General features: G+C 34.1%; 2 protein-coding genes across 21 annotated transcripts; both read left to right on the forward strand.

Annotated features, from left to right (window-relative positions):
- The first annotated feature begins 5,938 nt into the window (after positions 1 to 5,938).
- On the forward strand, positions 5,939 to 6,946 carry LOC141691966 (uncharacterized). The gene has a single exon (XM_074496714.1). It carries the CDS (start codon positions 5,939 to 5,941, stop codon positions 6,944 to 6,946), a length of 1,008 nt encoding a protein of 335 aa, XP_074352815.1.
- A 4,582-nt stretch (positions 6,947 to 11,528) lies between these two features.
- On the forward strand, positions 11,529 to 16,173 carry LOC141690331 (F-box protein At3g56470-like). Of its 20 annotated transcripts, XM_074495102.1 has the most exons (6): positions 11,537 to 11,972; positions 12,478 to 13,014; positions 14,069 to 14,219; positions 14,463 to 14,557; positions 15,774 to 15,831; positions 15,921 to 16,173. In XM_074495102.1, exons 2-6 carry the CDS (start codon positions 12,902 to 12,904, stop codon positions 15,999 to 16,001), a joined length of 498 nt encoding a protein of 165 aa, XP_074351203.1. In that variant the 5' UTR covers positions 11,537 to 11,972; positions 12,478 to 12,901; the 3' UTR covers positions 16,002 to 16,173. The 20 variants fall into 20 exon arrangements, 6 of the variants coding, with proteins under 6 accessions (XP_074351207.1, XP_074351205.1, XP_074351203.1 ...); XM_074495106.1 differs by lacking the exon at positions 12,478 to 13,014 and having other exon boundaries at positions 11,529 to 11,972; XM_074495101.1 differs by having other exon boundaries at positions 11,542 to 13,014.
- The last annotated feature ends 2,040 nt before the right edge of the window (positions 16,174 to 18,213 follow it).

The following is an 18,213-nucleotide window of genomic DNA, read 5'->3' on the forward strand; positions in this document are numbered from 1 at the left end:
AACATTTATAAATAAGAAAATACTTAAAAATATTATAATTACATGATGCATAAAAAATTATAGAAAATGACCGGCACGGGTTATTATGCTAGTTTTTTTATAATAATGGAACGTTCATAAAATATATAAAAACATAATAAACACACGAGTCAATAGGGGTGAGCGCGGTGCAGGCGGTGCAGTTTTTTTCCTCAAACCGTAAATCAAACCGCACATGCGGTTTGCTTAAATTCCAAACCGCAATCGCACCACGTACCCTCGAAAATCGCATAAACCGCACCACGAAAATGCGGTGCGGTGTGGTGCGGTTCATTGCGGTTTATACTTTACAAGTTCAAAAAAATTAAATAAATACAAAATTTAAATTTAATCAAATTTCCGAAAATAGTTTTAGTCAATCAGAATGCAACATCTTAGTTTACTAGTATAAATACTTGGATTTTGGTTTTCCTAGTGAAGAAATACAAACAAGAGATTGTGTAGTCTTTTTTCTATTTGTCAGAAGATCGTGTGGTCCATTTGAATTCCTTAATGAATTTAACATATAATTCTAACTCAAGAAGATCGTGTGGTCCATTTGAATTCCTTAATGAATTTAACATATAATTCTAACTCAAGAAGATCGTGTGTTCCATTTGAATTCCTTAATGAATTTAACATATAATTCTAAGTCAATAAGTATGCTATGACCATCTGGTGAAATTCAGTTTAACTAAGAATATAAAATGGTTCTTTATGTTACCTGATAGGAATATAAGTGTGTATATATATATTTATAATATATTAAATATTACGGTGTGGTGCGGTTTGAACCGCATTTCAGAAATTTAAAACCACAACCCGCACCGCACCGCGCAGTTTATTAAAAATTCAAACCGCAACCGCACCATGAAAATTAAAAACCGCATTTTGCGGTGTGGTTTGGTGCGGTGCAGGTGGTTTTTGCAGTTTTCTGTTCACCCCTACGAGTCAACAATATAAAACCCTAGACTAGGTCGCAGAGTAAGAGAAGCCGAGCATGAAAAAAACAGAGGAGGAATTACGGTCTTGGTTAATTTGTTAGGATGGGATTTTGGTTTTGAAGCAAGCAAAACAGGTACCCTTATTTGATATATTTTAATATATGTGCGTTGATGTGATTTACTAAATTGTAGTCACGTTGATTAATTGTTTAAAACTAGCGTAATAACTCGTGCCTCGCACGGGTTATTTTCTAGAGTTTTTTTATACATGTAATTATAATATTTTTAATTATATTCTTATTTATAAATATTGTATAATATCTAACGTATTTATTTGTGTATCATTTTAATACAAGATATTACTAAATTACATAACGTTTCTAATATAATTCATTAAGAAAAATATATGTATTCTTGAGCTAAATTAATAAATATGTCATCGGTTGGAAAGTGATATAAAATTAATAATTTAATCATGACGGGGTAATGACAAGTCTGTTAGCTAAATTACAAGTTTTGCATCTTCTTGAGTTATATTAGCTATTAGAGTACAAAACCAGTATACGCATGTGAGACTATTATTTAATTTGATTTCTTGATTTTAATTAAAAAAAATGAACAATCAATATTTGGTTTCCAAACGGGAGCATGCATAGATAGCCAAAATTATTAATGAAATAATAGGCTACTCCCTCTGTCCCAACCATTTCTTTACACTTTCCTTTTTGGAATGTCTCATCTAATTCTTTACATTTCAAAACTTACCAAAAATAGTAAATGGATCCCACCATTTTCCCATTTTTTTTCCCTTTTCACACTATTTTTATTACACTATCACCATTTTATACATTAAAAATCAATGGGTCCTATTACTCCACTTACTTTTCTTTCTCTTTTTCACTATTTTATACATATTTCCTAACCTTCGTGTCCAAACCAAATGTAAACTATTGGCCGGGACGGAGGGAGTATTTATTGTCAATCTCTTTCTTTAATTTTATATTAATATTTTTTTTCAGTCTAGTTAATAACAGATGTTCAGCATAATAACCGGTTTGTACAACCCCGACAACCATATATACATTAGTTAGTGTTAGTTAATGTTAGTGTTGATTTAAATATTTAATAGAAGAATAGTGGCCGCATATTATACTAGCGATGCACCAATAATTTTATTATAAGGTATTGATAATGAACAAACTAAATTGTACATGAATCTATTAAGCGAATGAGCAAATATACTTAGGGTACGTTTGGTTCATCTGGGGGAAACAAAATGAAATTGAGAAAGGCAAATGAGGAGAAATGAAAGTAATGACCCAAAACTGTTGTACGTGTTTGGTCCAGGTCTCGAAACGGAATGAAAATTTATACGATTATATTTATTTTTTATTTTTTTAATATTAAGCAATCTCAATATAGTCAAATATATTTATATTACAATAATATAATATATTAGCATTATAATAAACCAACATATTTAATTATTTAATAGAACCATTAGTTTTTTTAATAAATTAACATATAAATTTATATCAAATTTATTTTTAAGTTATAAAAACTAAATTATAAATTATTTTAAAATTTTAAAATTAATTTTCCATATTGATCTATTTTTTGGGTCCATGATTTAAATTATAATTGAAATAAGAAAACCAAAAGTGGGAAAGGGAGTTCAAATACCTAGTGGGAGGTGGGGAATGGAGTTTGAGGAATTTGGGGTAAATTTACCACTAAAAAGGGGGAAAGTGAATGATTGTTTTTACTAAACAAACATTAACAAAGAGAATGAGTCTAATTTTTTCCCTTTCCCTTTGTTGAATACCTCGTACCAAACGCCCCCTTAGTTAAATAATATTCCCTCCGTCCTTTTCAATTGTTTAAATTTTTTAGAGAGTGTCTGACAAACATTTTAAGGTGCATATAAAGTATAGTTTTGTAATTTTTTTTATAATTTTATTTTTCTGAATAAAAATTAAAACATTCAACTTTTATTTTTGAAAAAGAAAATTGTAAAAATAAGTTACATAACTATACTTTTATACACATTAAAATGCGTGCCGAACACTTACTCAGAAATGTAAACAATTGGAAGAGACTGAGGGAATATATGTTAATAACTATATTTTATAATTTAGATGGCGATTGGTATTTAGCGGACCTTTGTGAATTTTCGTGAAAGCTTGAGTTGCTATTCGAGCTACGGATTCTGTCCCCTTTTTATTCAGCGGTACTCCTCTTGTCCATTATATTTATTTGTTTCGTTATGTTCTACTTTCTGGTTCATTCTGTTAATGTTTGTTTTGACCGTTGTAACTTTCGAAAATTGTTTTAAAATTAATTTTGAAAATTTTAGATATTTGTTATGCGGTTTTCAAAAATTATTTATGACACCCCCTGTTTTAAAAATCTGAATTAATTGTCTCAGGTGATTATAAAATTTTGCAAAAATATTTTTATTTAACCCTTAGAGCGATATAGGGTATGCCGAGTTAACCAGCTGTAGGGGTACTACAGTCATGTCATTGCGGCACCAGTGACATGACACTTTCGTGACAGTGTGATTGGTCACGACGTATCCTTCTGTTAGCTATTGGGAGGAGTTTTTGCGCATTTGATATTTGTTTAGGATACATGAGTGCACCTAGAGTTTGATTTGTGATTTGATTTATGGTGACGTTGTATATGCTGTACACGTTATCCATTCTGTTGCACGCATTAGGTACCATATGATTTGTGTATCTGTACCTGTTCTGATCTCAGTATGAATATCCTAACCACTCGTTGCTTCAAACTTACTTACTTTTTTTAAAATTTGCAGATTATTTATTTCTGATCTCTTGTTTTATAAACGGTATTCCAAATCCGTACTGCGCATTTGGCTCATACCGTATTCTTTTTCTGGCAGGTGTTTAGGGGGATTTGGGTCTGTGCGATGAAGAGTTACCCCATTTCATTGCTAAGAATTCAGACTTCATCAATCATCTAAATTTAATTATATATTTAGAGGTTTCAGCATTTATATTATAGGTTTAGACAGTTTGGAGATTTGGTATCATTTTGGAGATTTTTAGACTGTTTACTTATTGTTAATAAATATATTAGTGTTATGTTTATAGGTTTTTTGGATTATTAGTAATATCTCTTTATATTTTAAGAAAAGGTGTTACAAAGATGGTATCAAAGCTTAGGTTCTCTCTTGTAGAAAATTTATTTAGGTTGACCTGCGAGTTTGGGTAGAACTTAGAATGATATTATGTTTAAAATTTCATTAAGTAACTTTAGTTTGATACGTATTCAACTCATGTCTAAACTACTTTTGGTCATCTTTTACTTGTGAACTCCATTCGTATTTGTATTTGATATTGTGGATCCAATTTAGGCGTGGGACTTTTATGTTACTTGATTACATTTGACCTCTCTCTATCTTTTCTCTTTCATTGATTTTGAATATTAGATTTTTTTTAATCATAATCAAATTCTTTTAGTTGTCTTCGTTTTCTTACCGAAAATCTGGTTATCGGTTATACGTTCCTTCAGTATCAATATATTTAACAGTTTTAAGATAATCTACCATATAGTTAAGTTAAGCTAATTGGATTAGATAATTTTATGTTTTCGGGAGTGTCATTCTTTTTAGCAGGTTAAGCTTCTTTTTTATATTAAAAAAAATATGTCATCAAATCCAATTTGTGTTTTATGTATTCGTTCTAAGGAGTAATATCATAGGTCATGCATATTTCATTTATATATATATATATATCAAGATGTATAAACTGTTTTAGTTTAAGAAGAATGAGTTGCAAGATGTATATAAATACATTCGGTATTGTATTGCCAGCACACAAAAAGATAATTAAAAGAAAAAAACCTGAGACTTGGGGAGTAGTATTATAATATTATGATGACTTGATATGTTATTTAGGGTTATAATTTTCATGACTTGTTATAAAAAAGAATTTATTGCATTTAGTAATATTAGCACTACTGTTATGATAATATTTTTTAAACCCAAAATATGTTTGGTGTTATTTATACTCAAAAGTTAAGCATTGATGTTCTATCGAGGTCAACCATGTGTTAAGCTTTAATGTATTTAAATAGCTAGATTTAGCACATCATATGTTTTTATTATTTTATAATATATATTTTGTTATAATTGATTGTAATTTTTAAGTCAATGGTAAAATAGTAAAGCTAGTCTTATGAGTAGAAATTTTGATAATGCATTTAATGTTTTTGTTCTTCAATTTGGCTATAAATACATGGCCTTGGTTAATGAAAATTGGCACCAAGCATCTTAAAAATATGCTATCTATCTCCCTCCGATTATCATTCTTTCCCTCCCAGATTTAGTAGCCCCTTCTAAAATTAAAGCTAGTATAATACAACACGTTATCAGCACGAAGCCCTGCCGAAACTGAGAAGGTATAATTTTAATTTAAATATACATATATATGAGTAGACGTGGTTACACCCTCTATATATAATTCAAATATATATAACCGGAGTAGACGTGGTTACACCCTCTACATATAATTCAAATATATATAACCAGAGTAGACGTGGTTACACCCTCTACTAATAATTTAAATATATATGGCCGGAGCACCGCCTATTAAAATTATTTTACGGTACCATCTAATTTTGGGTAATACCGAATTATAGTGGGAACCTTAATTTATAAATTGCATACTTATCGGATAATAATTTTTTTTGCCCCTAACTAACTTATGCAGGATTGTCCACTTTAATTTATTATTGGTCGGAGATAACCTGCATACGCAGACGTCCGTATGGCGGGTGAAAATCCATTTGTCATTTTATATATAGATTTGTTTATAATATCAATGATAATAATGATATATACATTGATTACTGCGTACTTGTTAACGCACCCGATTAACTAGAATTTATGTAATATTTACATTGATGAATTAAAAATTTAATAATTTTCATGTTAATTCAAATTTAGTATGACAAATATTACAAGCTTGTCGTTCGTTGCCTTGGACATTTCTGGCGATAATTATTTATCATGGGTACAAGATGTAAAGTTGCACTTGGGTTCAAAGAAATTAAGCGATACAATAAAGGCAGAAAATAAATCCACAGCCGAAGAAAACTTTACCTCTATAATTTTTCTCCGACACCACATGCATGAAGATTTAAAATCTGAGTACTTAGAAGTCGAGGATCCCTTTATTTTAAGGGAAAATCTAAAGGATAGGTTCGATCACCATAAACTAGTTTATCTACCTGCAGCTGAAAATGATTGGGCTAATTTAAGACTTCAGGATTTTAAGAGTGTCCGAGCATATAACTCTGCTTTGTTCAAAATAAGTTCCAGGCTTATTATGTGTGGTGAGAAAATTACGGAAAAAAGAAAAATCGATAAAACACTATCAACTTTTCACCCCAACAATATAACCTTAGCAGAGATATACAAGGAGCGAAAATTTACTAAGTTCGGGGATCTTCTATCAACTCTCCTCGTTGCTGAACAGAATCATGAATTGGTGATTAAGAATCATCAATCCCGTCCAACAGGATCTGCCCCATTACCTGAAGTAAATAATATGTCATTCCAGCAGAATGTACGTGGAAAAGGGTATAGAGGTGGACGGGGCCAAGGGCGGTACCGTGGACGAGGTCGGAGCCACGGGCATTTTCGTCCATATAACAACTCTGGTCACCGGAAGTGGCAATCTGAATCACAGAGTAAAAGAAAGGCACCACGAGGAGGAAAAACTGAAAATATTTGCTATAGGTGCGGTATGGATGGGCACTGGACACGTAATTGTCATGCCTCGGATCATCTTGTTAAGTTATACCAATTTTCACAAAAATCAAAAGAGAAAATGGTAGAAACAAATTTCGCCAACAATAACATAGATGATTTGCCGAGAATCACAACTGGAGGAATAAGCATTAATGGTCCGAATGAACCTAACGAAACTCCCATATGGGAGGCTGAAGATTAGTTTCATATAATTACTATAGTAGTGTGTATTGTGTGCTTTATTTTGTTTGAACTATGTACTGTGTTTTGTTCTTATCAAATAAATTATGTTTCTTATTTATATACAGAATGGATTCTGAAGATATATGCATTGCTGATTATGGTACAACTCATACGATTCTACAGAACCGAAAATATTTTACCCAAATAACCAAAACCGAAGCTCAAGTCGGAATGATTTCCGGCGTATCTAATATAATCGAAGGTTTTGGAAAAGCTAATTTTATCCTCCCTAATGGTACTCACATACACATTCCAAATGCATTATATTCTAGCAAGTCTACTAGAAATCTTCTTAGTTTTAAAGATATCCGACTCAATGATTTTCACATCGAAACTACCTCTGAGGCTGATAGAGAATATCTTCTTATTACTTCTGCTAATTCTACAAACAAGAAAATCTTAGAAAAGTTTCACTCACTTTCCTCAGGATTATATATGATGAAAATTAGAACTATTGAGTCACACAATGTCATTGCTTCCAAACTCATAGATCCAAAATCTTTTACACTTTGGCATGAAAGATTAGGCCATCCTGGCGTCTCTATGATGCGTCGTATTATAGAGAATTCTACTGGTCATCCTCTTAAAGATTTTAAAGTTCTTTCCAACAATGACCTTCCATGTTCAGCATGTTCTTTAGGAAAATTGATTACTCGACCATCCACTACTAAAGTTCAGCTTGAAAACCCAACTTTTCTAGAAAGGATCCAAGGCGACATATATGGATCTATACACCCATCATCTGGCCCATTTAGGTACTTCATGGTATTAATCGATGCCTCAACTAGATAGTCTCATGTCTATCTTCTCTCAACTCGTAATAATGCTTTTGCAAAATTACTTGCCCAAATAATCAAATTACGAGCTCAATTCCCAGATCATTGCATTAAGTCAATTCGTTTAGATAATGCCGGCGAATTCACATCTGCAACTTTTGTCGACTATTGCATGTCTGTAGGAATCTCAGTTGAACACCCAGTTCCTCATGTACATACACAAAATGGGTTAGTCGAGTCCTTTATCAAAAGACTCCAACTTATTGCAAGACCGCTGTTGTTGAAAGCAAAATTACCTACATCTATTTGGGGTCACGCGATACTTCATGCTGCTAATATTATTAGGATTAGACCAACTTCCTACAACCAACATTCTCCGCTACAACTGGTACTTGGTCAAGTTCCTAATATTTCTCACTTCAAAATTTTCGGAAGTGCTGTATATGTACCGATTGTTCCACCACAAAGATCGAAGATGGGAGCTCAAAGAAGAGTGGGTATCTACGTTGGTTTTGATTCCACATCTATAATTAGATATCTGGAGCCTCCAACCGGAGACTTATTTACCGCAAGATATGCAGATTGTCATTTTGACGAGTCTATGTTTCCTCCTTTAGGGGGAGATAAACATTCAAATAAAGTTAATCCTGACATAACATGAAATGCATCAGGATTATATTTTCTAGATCCACGTACCGGTCAATGCGAACTTGAAGTTAAAAGAATTATTCATATGTAAAATATCGCAAACCAAATGCCTGACGCATTTAACGATTCTAGAAATATAACTAAATCTCATATACCTGCAGTAAATACTCCATCTAGAATAGATATACCAATTCAAAAATCAGATACAAAATAATTGGTTACAGAATCAAAGCCACGCCTGAAGCGTGGTAGACCGGTCGGTGCAAAAGATGTTGCACCACGAAAAAGAAAAATAAAGAAAATTGTCCCTGAAGTGGCACATGCTCCAGAAGAAGCAAATACCCCTGAAGTGGTATTATCTCCTGAAGAGTTTCCAGTCCCTGAAGATACGGGGTTAAACAATCACGAAATTTCAATAAATTATGTGCATGATATGAAATTATGGGGTCGAAGTAAAGCCATAATTGATGATGTATTTGTGTATTCCGCAGCATTGGATGTAGACATAAATTCTGCACCTGAACCACAAAGTGTGGATGAATGTCGTTGAAGAAAAGACTGGCCAAAATGGAAAGACGCAATCCAAACAGAATTAAATTCATTACGTAAAAGAGAAGTATTTGGACCTGTTGTCCAAACACCAATCGGTGTGAACCCTGTTGGGAATAAATGGGTATTCATAAGAAAACGAAATGAAAAGAATGAAATTATGATATATAAAGCTCGACTTGTAGCACAGGGGTTTTCTCAAAGGCCTGGTATTGATTATCAAGAGACATACTCGCCAGTGATGGATGGAATTACTTTTCGTTTTATATTAGGTATGGCATCTAAAGAAAAATTGGAAACACGTCTTATGGACGTCGTTACTGCATACCTATATGGTTCACTTGATATTGAAATTTTTATGAAAATCCCAGAAGGGTTAAAAATGGATGAGTTCAAGAAACCTCGTCATATATACTCCATTAAACTTCAACGATCATTGTATGGGCTGAAACAATCTGGTCGTATGTGGTATAACAGACTAAGTCGTTATTTACAAAAGAATGGGTATATTAGTAACCAAATTTCTCCATGTGTTTTTATCAAAAAATCACAATCTGGTTTTGTGATTATTGCTGTATATGTGGATGATTTAAATCTTGTAGGAACAGCTACAGAGGTTAATAATGCTGTCATATACTTAAAAACAGAGTTTGAAATGAAAGATCTTGGAAGGACAAAATATTGTCTTGGGATACAAGTCGAGCACTTGTCAACAAGAATTTTCCTCCACCAATCCACATATACAGAAAAGGTTTTGAACAGATTTTACATGGATAAATCTCATCCATTAACTACTCCAATGGTGGTTAGATCTTTAGAGCATGATAAAGATCCATTTCGACCACGAGAAGACGATGAAAAGGTTCTTGGTCCTGAAATCCCATATCTAGGTGCAATTGGTGCACTTATGTATCTTGCAAATAATACAAGGTCAGATATTGCATTTTCTGTGAATTTATTGGCTAGATTTAGCTCTGCTCCGATGTACAGACATTGAAATGAGATCAAACATATATTTCATTATCTCCGTGGAACAACAGACTTTGGATTATTCTTCCCGAAATAATCAACATCTCAGTTGATTGGATATGCAGACGCTGGATATCTGTAAGATCCTCATTTTGGTAAATCACAAACTGGATATGTATTTACATATTGCGGTACAACCATTTCCTGGAAATCCACGAAGCAAACTACAGTGGCAACCTCAACAAATCACTCAGAACTCATTGCAATTCATGAAACCAGTAGAGAATGTGTTTGGTTGCGATCTATCATCAAGAATATTCAGGAATCATGTGGATTACCAGACATCACTAGAAGTCCTACCATTATGTTTGAGGATAACACTGCATGCATTGATCAACTCAAGGAAGGATATATCAAAGGAGACAGGACAAAACACATTTCACCAAAATTCTTCTACACTCATGAGCTTCAAAAGAATGGTGAAATTGATGTTCAACAAATTCGGTCATGTGATAACCTTGCTGATTTATTCACGAAATCATTACCAAATTCAACATTTGGGAAGTTACGACATAACATTGGAATGTGTCGACTCAAGAATTTGTTACAACAAAATTCAGAGAATGATTAGTTTTCCAGGGGAGATTGTACTTTTTTTCCTTCGTCAAAATTTTTATCCCACTGGATTTTTCTTTGAACAAGGTTTTAACGAGGCAATCTATGATCCATGTTAAATGACAATCAAAGGGGAATGTTATAATTGATTGTAATTTTTAAGTCAATGGTAAAATAGTAAAGCTAGTCTTAGGAGTAGAAATTTTGATAATGCATTTAATGTTTTTGTTCTTCAACTTGGCTATAAATACATGACCTTGGTTAATGAAAATTGGCGCCAAGCATCTTAAAAATATATTATCTATCTCCCTCCGATTATCATTCTTTCCCTCTCAGATTTAGTAGCCCCTTCTAAAATTAAAGCTAGTATAATACAACATATTTTTGATTTTGATTCGTTAAACTAGGTTTGTTTGATTCTGGTACACACGTGTAGTACTGTATGGTTCAAGAAATGAGGTCATAGTGTGCATACATGTATCTTACGTCATAATCAAATTAGTATTGTTGTAATAAGTTCATTATAATATTAATTAATATTGTACCAGTGTGTCACAACTCACAGTTAGTTATATAAGTTGAATATCATATTTATTAAATCAATTAATTATGTTATTTAGCATGAGTTGGTTTTGGATCATTAACATGGTGAATTTTATGTAGGTTATATTAATTTAATGTTATAAGGTAATCAAGTTAGGGTATTTACTCATGTTGTTAGAGATTGCTTATTTTAATAATATATTTTATAATAACTTTAATACCTTACAAATATAATTTTTTTTGAAAGTAATGTATTCGAAATGAAGTATAATTAGGAATGTTCTAGAATAAAAAACTATATATGTAATACGAATTAGATTAGAATTAAAATTGTAATTCTTAATTTATTTTTTTTTTGAAAAAACACATATTTGAATCAAGGTATAATTTGGAATGTACGGGTGCCGACCGAATCAGATTAGAACTAGAATTGAATTGCTGTATTTGAATCAAAGTATAATTTGGAATGTACGGGGTGCCGAATTGTTCAAAAATAAAGCCTATATATAAACACACGCACGTGAACATCCCATTGTGGTAAAGTGGTAAGAAGAATGAAGAGGTGCACAAAAAAAGATAAAAAGGAGAAGAAGAGCACTAGCAAAAGTATAAAGATGAAGCAGTGTTCAAAAAAATTGAAATCATGGGAAGATTTGGATTTGGATTTGGATTTGTTGGGAGAGATAAAAAAGAAGCTTTACTGGGGAGATGATGTTCGATTCGGTGGTGTTTGCAAGACTTGGCAAGCAGCTGAGCATGAAAAAAGAGCTGGTGATGTTTTACCTTGGTTGTTATTTCTTTCTCGAAACCCTAATGTTAATAAGGTCTCGTATGATTTGTATCAACCCAACAATCTTGATCCAGACCAACCACTTATTTCTGGAGGTATTCAACTCAATAAGTTTTTTGATTTATCTCGTATTCAACAATTAAGATCAACTATTTATCTTGATGGATATTTGCTTGTCTCTTGGTATTCTATTCATCGTACTTGCACACATTTTTTATTAGTCTCCATTTTAACTAATAAGGCCACTACACTCCCTCAGTTTAACCATCCCCCTTGTGCTCCTATCCAATCTGCTTTTAAAGTTTTCGAGGCTGTTTCCACCTGCCCTGCTTCCCCACATTGTGTGTTTTTAGCTCTCCATGTTTCCGATAATCATCGCCATTGGTCCATTGGGATTTTTCGCCACGGTGATACACAATGGACTGGTACTGATTTTCGTTTTGAAGAGTCTTTGGAGCCGTGCGAGGATAATGTTGTGTTCATTCAAGGGCGTTTCTATTTTCTCTGTTACGATCAACGACTTGCTTCCTATGACATTGCTTCCAAGGAATTAAAAGTTCACTCCTTTTTAACTCCTATTTATTATGCGGGCATTTACAGATTCTTCGACTTAGATGGGGAGCTCATGCTTATGTATTATGACATCAAAGTTCGCAAACATTTTCTTTCAAGCTATGATTGGTCACAAAAACTTTGGGTTCCTCTAAAAGACTTAGGTGATCGTTCTTTGTTCCTTGACAGTTATTCTGTTTATGTGGATACCATAAATTATTATCGAGTATCACCCAAAAAGATATATATCCTAAAAGATGACACCTGCTATGTTTATTCTTTTGAGAATGGTCAACTGTTGAAATCTTATTCATCCGGACTTAGAAACTGGGATGGTCTCGATTATACTTCAGAATGTTCCCTGTGGGTTGCACCTCCTGATTTTTTGCTGAAATAAGGTACCATCCAAGAGAAGATGACGACGGGAGGATACAATGGTCGTAGGCTAATTAAAGAAATTGTTCAATGAGAGATGCAAGTGATCCCGAGTTCGTCAAAGTATGTGTTCGTGATAGTTTACCGATTCATGTTTTATCGAAACACTGAAGGCCTTGTCTTTATTTTAAAGTGTACTTTGTACTATTGGTATGTCTCATGTAATTCAAAAAATCTGCAGTTAAATGCTACATGTGTTTTTGTGCCTTTGTTTTCCTAATAAATGAGCCACCTGTCCATCTCTATTCATAGTTTATAGGACTTGAGAAGTCTTCTCATTGCCTAGACGATAACAGGGTTTTAACTAGAAAAGTATACATTAGTAATAGTAACTGCTTAGCTTTGTTAATAGGGGGTTCATATATGCAAAGTTTAAAAATGCTTATGCTGTTCATCATTTTTAGTCATGGTCTTGAAATTATCCTTCATATTACTTTAGTAAGCATCTACCTCAGAGTTGTAGCTGTTAAAAATGCAGACTTTTAATATTTTTTACACAAGCTTTGTCTATCCTTGCTTGCAAGATGTGTACGTCCAAAACACATTAGGATACATTACTGCCTGTTATCAGTCTAAGCCTGTATTTCCCCATCGGCCATTACCTCTTAAGAAGCTAGATTCTGCGTGAATTTTGATATATGTTTGTGTGTGTGTGAAAAAGGCTAGGGTTGAGAGATGTTCCCTCGTTTTGGGTTCCAATCGTACAAGTACCTCTCTTCTACGGTTGAGAAACCCTAGCCGTTGTGATAGTTGCAGTATTCAATTACCCTAGCTCTATCCTCTCTTCTTTTTTGCTACATTTGTTCTAACTGTTAATCATATTAATCAGTTTTTTGCTCTAGTCTTGTTCCCAGCTTCCCTGCATCATTGAATAATCATTGTATTTAGATAATTAAAATTGATTGTATGAATGGATTGTTGTCTTCTTAGACACAGACTGTGTATATCAATTCTTTCTCCCTCAGTTCCATGTCCTAATCACTCTATATGCTGATACAGTGGCTCAAATTTGTCAGTTCACATGTATAATTCTTCTATTAAATGTTGGAAATAGATGTTGCAAGTTGCGACTAGAAAATTGTATTCTCCAACCAGTGGAACTTCCTATAGTAAAATTTAGGCTCTTCTGAAACCAACCATTGTTTAACAGATCCCAATTTTTTTTTTGGTGTCACTTTATAAATGTTTTGCTTGACAATTTCAGTGAAAAGGAGAGGCAGCAATCCGGCATATCTGACTCCTGTGGGTGCTTATGGATGCATTTGACTGATCTGCGAGAACCGGAAGGAAGTTCTCGCGATATGATGGTCCACCGTTTTTTGCCTAAGAAACTAGACTCCAAGATCTTTCTAATGGTATGTGATTCACTGCCCACAACTTTCTACATGAAAGCAGTTTATTCTGGGAAGCTATACATTCTGCTATATCCAGATTTTTGTTTATCGTGTCATGTTTGCTTCTTCCTTGATTGCTACGTATGCAACTACTCTTCATGCTATATTCTGGCATGAAGCAACAATTAAGCTTGCAAGGAGACTCTGAATTCAATCTTAAGTGCTCCTGGCCCTTCATAAGACTTTTATAGTACTTCCATATAGGTTTGCTCCATCTATGTAAGCGGTGAGGAGAACATGGGTTTAGATATCATGGATAGACAGCAGTGTACGCTTGGGACATATTCTCAGATAGCCAGGTGAGTTGTGACTGCATGACTAATTTATTTGCGAATAGTCTTGAAGATGTGACCCTATAAGGACAATCATTATGTCGATGCTTATTTCTACAGCCATTCAAAAATAATCGTTAAGCTTCCCATCTTTGATGAATTCCCTTGTAGCTTCAGGACAGTGAGTCATGTTGGGCTGATTGAGAGACTTAGACTACTTAAATTTAAACCAGTGGAGATAAACTGATCATGTCTCAGTTTCTTGAAGAGTTCACTACCCTCGGCCTCGGGCGTAGCAGCTTTTCATTTGTACATAAGTTGATATATTAAAGATGTTGTTTTCCTGGATGTCATAGAGTCCTCCAGCCTTTTTTGTAGGCAGTACCGCTACTCACCAGGCTCCTCCCCCCCCCCTTTTTCTTTTTACTGCTGCTGCTGCTAATTTTGTTGCAGTGCCTTCCATTTCTTTTTTCTATTTTTGTTCTTTCCTCCAGCACTAAACTCTCGGAGGCTCGCTGATTATTCATTTTGTCACTGTTGATCTTCATTTCACATGCTTGCTTCTGTGTAGAGCACTGCAATGCCATTTTTCTAAGCTCTCCTGGAATTGTTGGAATCTGTGGTCTGAATTGTTCTGAATTTAGTGAGTATGATCAACTAACAGAAGTCATCAAAAATTTAGTAATCAGGAGAGTGATCGGAGTGGACTGCGAGAAGACCTGGTGCTTTGCAGCGCTGGAGTGTCAACATCGCTATTGATTTGTTTAAGAATAAGCATTCATCAACGTATATAAGTTTTTTGTTTAAGAATAAGCATTCATCAACTTTTTTTCTTACAACTCCTATACATTTTTTGTTTAAGAATACGCATTCATCAACTTTCACTTGCACTGTAACAGCATTGACCGGAGACTGGGTTGAATCTGGTTATGTGGTTGTACACTTGAAATAACCAGTGACTTGTCTAACCGGCATACGATTAGCTAGATGTCTATTACAGTTTCTCGGCAACTTTACGTTATTTCATTTGCATAACAGAGTAGCTTTAATCCTCTGGTTTAATCTTTATAACTTGCCTTTTCAAATCTTCTATTTTGATACTAACTCATCAGTTTTTGGGTACGAATTCATCAAGGTGGATATCTGGATTAAGTCCTGGTTACTACTTACTAGCCTTGCGCAGATACGATTAATATATAATATGAGATAATAGATACTTCTCAGCATTACTTTTCCCTGACAGGAACTGGGTTGACTCTGTACAACATATGTCATGTGTTGTCCATCCCCCGCATGGAACTGTATGTTATATGTATTTGATGTATCTGTGGTTCTTTCTTTATTCTTTATTTTTTGCTAAATATTTGTGATTCACTTTATGGTTATTTAGGTAAACAAGAGATCCTATAAGTGGTTTTGCTACTGCTGGGAAGGGCTTTCCCGGAGATTTAACACCCAGGTTTGGAGATAGAAAGTTTTCATTTGCTTGTCATGTAAATTGCATTCCAATAGATGATGTGACATTTGTTTCTATTCTTCTAAATCTGTACGGAGTATATATATTTTCTGCATGTCATATGTTGTGTTGTATGAACCACTTTTTAGTTATTTAACTAATGGCGGTCATCAAGTCTTGAGATGTTCTTATTTTTTTCACATAAAATGTTCACCTGGTTATCTTTGTGTTTGTGCAAGTCAAGAAATTTCTTTCTATAGTTTCTGGTGACCTCTTAGCTTGACCACTTCCAGGGTATCAGTCCCAAAGTTTTTGTTGCTACAGATTTACTAATAAGGCCTACAGGAACCACATGATGTCCTTCTACATCCTCTAATTTTGTTGCTTCTCCAAAATATGTGGCTTGCTTGTTTGTTGTAGCAGGTAAGAAATAGCAGAATTTGAAAACTCTTGCTAGCATTATCTCGTAACAAGATAATGGTAAGACAAAGGGCTCATTTGTTTACAACCGAACCTAGCCGAATGAAATGCTATCCGACCCAATCATGTAACCAGCATGTTTGTTTACAATACAATATTTTTTCACTTGAATGGTTCATATTTCCCTGAATGGTTCCGGCTAAAAATTCTAGCCGGATGATTCATATCATGCCGAGCGTTTATTGTGTAGTGGACTCCACTGTACCGGCTTCGTCCCTCTTATGGTATACATGAACAAGAAGTTCAGTTTTTGGTATACATGTTCAAAAAATTTCAAAAATGGTACAGAACGCCTGTATTTTCGGGGATTCTCGGTTGACACCCAGAACAAGTGGCGTTTTGGGGTCATTCATAATTTTTTTTTCTGCGAGAAATAATGACTTGTGTTTGTTTTGTTTTGAACGGAATTAAATTAGACGAAGGGCTATTTTTGGACTTCCATATTAAATAAATGAAAAATGTTTTCAGTTAATTATTTTTTTGTTGGCTTGTAATGTAAACCTATTTTATGTTTGTATTTTTTAATTTAAATAAAAAAACCGAATAAATAAGACTTTTCTAGCTCCAAAAAGGGTGTCGTGCAATGTGAGATCAAAATTTTTAGGTGAGGGCATGTTTTGGGATGGGCGTATGTAAATAACCGTAATTTTTTTGGGTTCCAAATTTTTTTGTTGTGTTGTAATGTAAACCTATATTTTGGGCAATTTTTTTTTATTAAAAACTAATATCACTAACACTTTTGTAGCTTCGAAAATGGTGTACTGAGCGGCGAGTGCGTAATTGTCAAGCGAGGGCATGTTTGTGCGTAATTGGCAAAAAAATTGTTGGGTCCATTTTTCTATTGTTTGGTAGGTATGGAAAATATATTTGTAGTGTATATGTTACATTTTATATTTTAATTTGAAACTCGAGAAAGTGTGTCATGAGGGATAATGAATTTAAAAGTACGTTACAACGGAAAGTGGGATAATGAAAATGATAAATTAGGAAGTACATTGCAACTGAAAAAGGGACAATGAAAGAACTCTCAAATTCTTTAGTCATCCGCAAGATTAACTACGTAATTATCAAAATCTTGATCTTCAATCTCGTTAGCTTTCTCATCATTTTCTTCCTCATCCCCTTGAATGTGAGGAGAGGTATGCTTATTACCTCCCTCCCCATTTTTGTGGGTCGATGCGTGCATACTCGACCGAGTTTGACGCGGTGGCCACGGGTCGGGCCCGTGAGTGCTGTAACAGATGTTTGTAGCCATACCAGCATCATCGTGACCTTGAGAGAAATCCCCAAGTTTGACAATATACTTAGCATATTTCTTATCCCACTGATGTTCCTCTTCACGTATCTTTTCACTCCTACACCTTGCGATTACATCCTCAGCCTCCCTTTTCCTCATCTCAAGCTCGTCCTCCATGAAGTGGTAGTATCGACACATTTCTTTTAATTCATAATCATGTTCTTCCTTTGAAATGTTACCAGCGTTGAAATTCTTATTAATGTTATCTTCGTACCGGATCGATGATTTCATAAACTCGAAGTGCATTTCCCCGTACCCAATAAACTGTTCATTGTCACGGACGACGAATCCTTGTGCAACCCGTATATCTCGCATTCTTCGGACAAATTGCTTGACCTCACTGATTTTTGCTCTGTGAGATTCAGTAGGTGCCTGAGATTCGGTCCATTTATACCAATTAACTTTCCCGTTACGCATTTCCGAGCTTGCGTGTCCCTTGCCCTTGTCCAT

This window comes from Apium graveolens, chromosome 10, assembly GCF_009905375.1.
Source record: "Apium graveolens cultivar Ventura chromosome 10, ASM990537v1, whole genome shotgun sequence".
Lineage (NCBI taxonomy): Eukaryota > Viridiplantae > Streptophyta > Magnoliopsida > Apiales > Apiaceae > Apium > Apium graveolens.

What these genes read in the sequence shown, in the direction of transcription:
- LOC141690331 (XM_074495102.1), top strand. Translation starts at nt 12,902, where the DNA reads ATGCAAGTGATCCCGAGTTCGTCAAAGTATGTGTTCGTGATAGTTTAC. An exon ending in AAGTGTACTTTGTACTATTG is followed by an intron (nt 13,015 to 14,068) that starts GTATGTCTCATG and finishes TGACAATTTCAG; the next exon opens with TGAAAAGGAGAGGCAGCAAT. An exon ending in ACATATTCTCAGATAGCCAG is followed by an intron (nt 14,558 to 15,773) that starts GTGAGTTGTGAC and finishes TTTCCCTGACAG; the next exon opens with GAACTGGGTTGACTCTGTAC.
- LOC141691966 (XM_074496714.1), top strand. Translation starts at nt 5,939, where the DNA reads ATGACAAATATTACAAGCTTGTCGTTCGTTGCCTTGGACATTTCTGGC.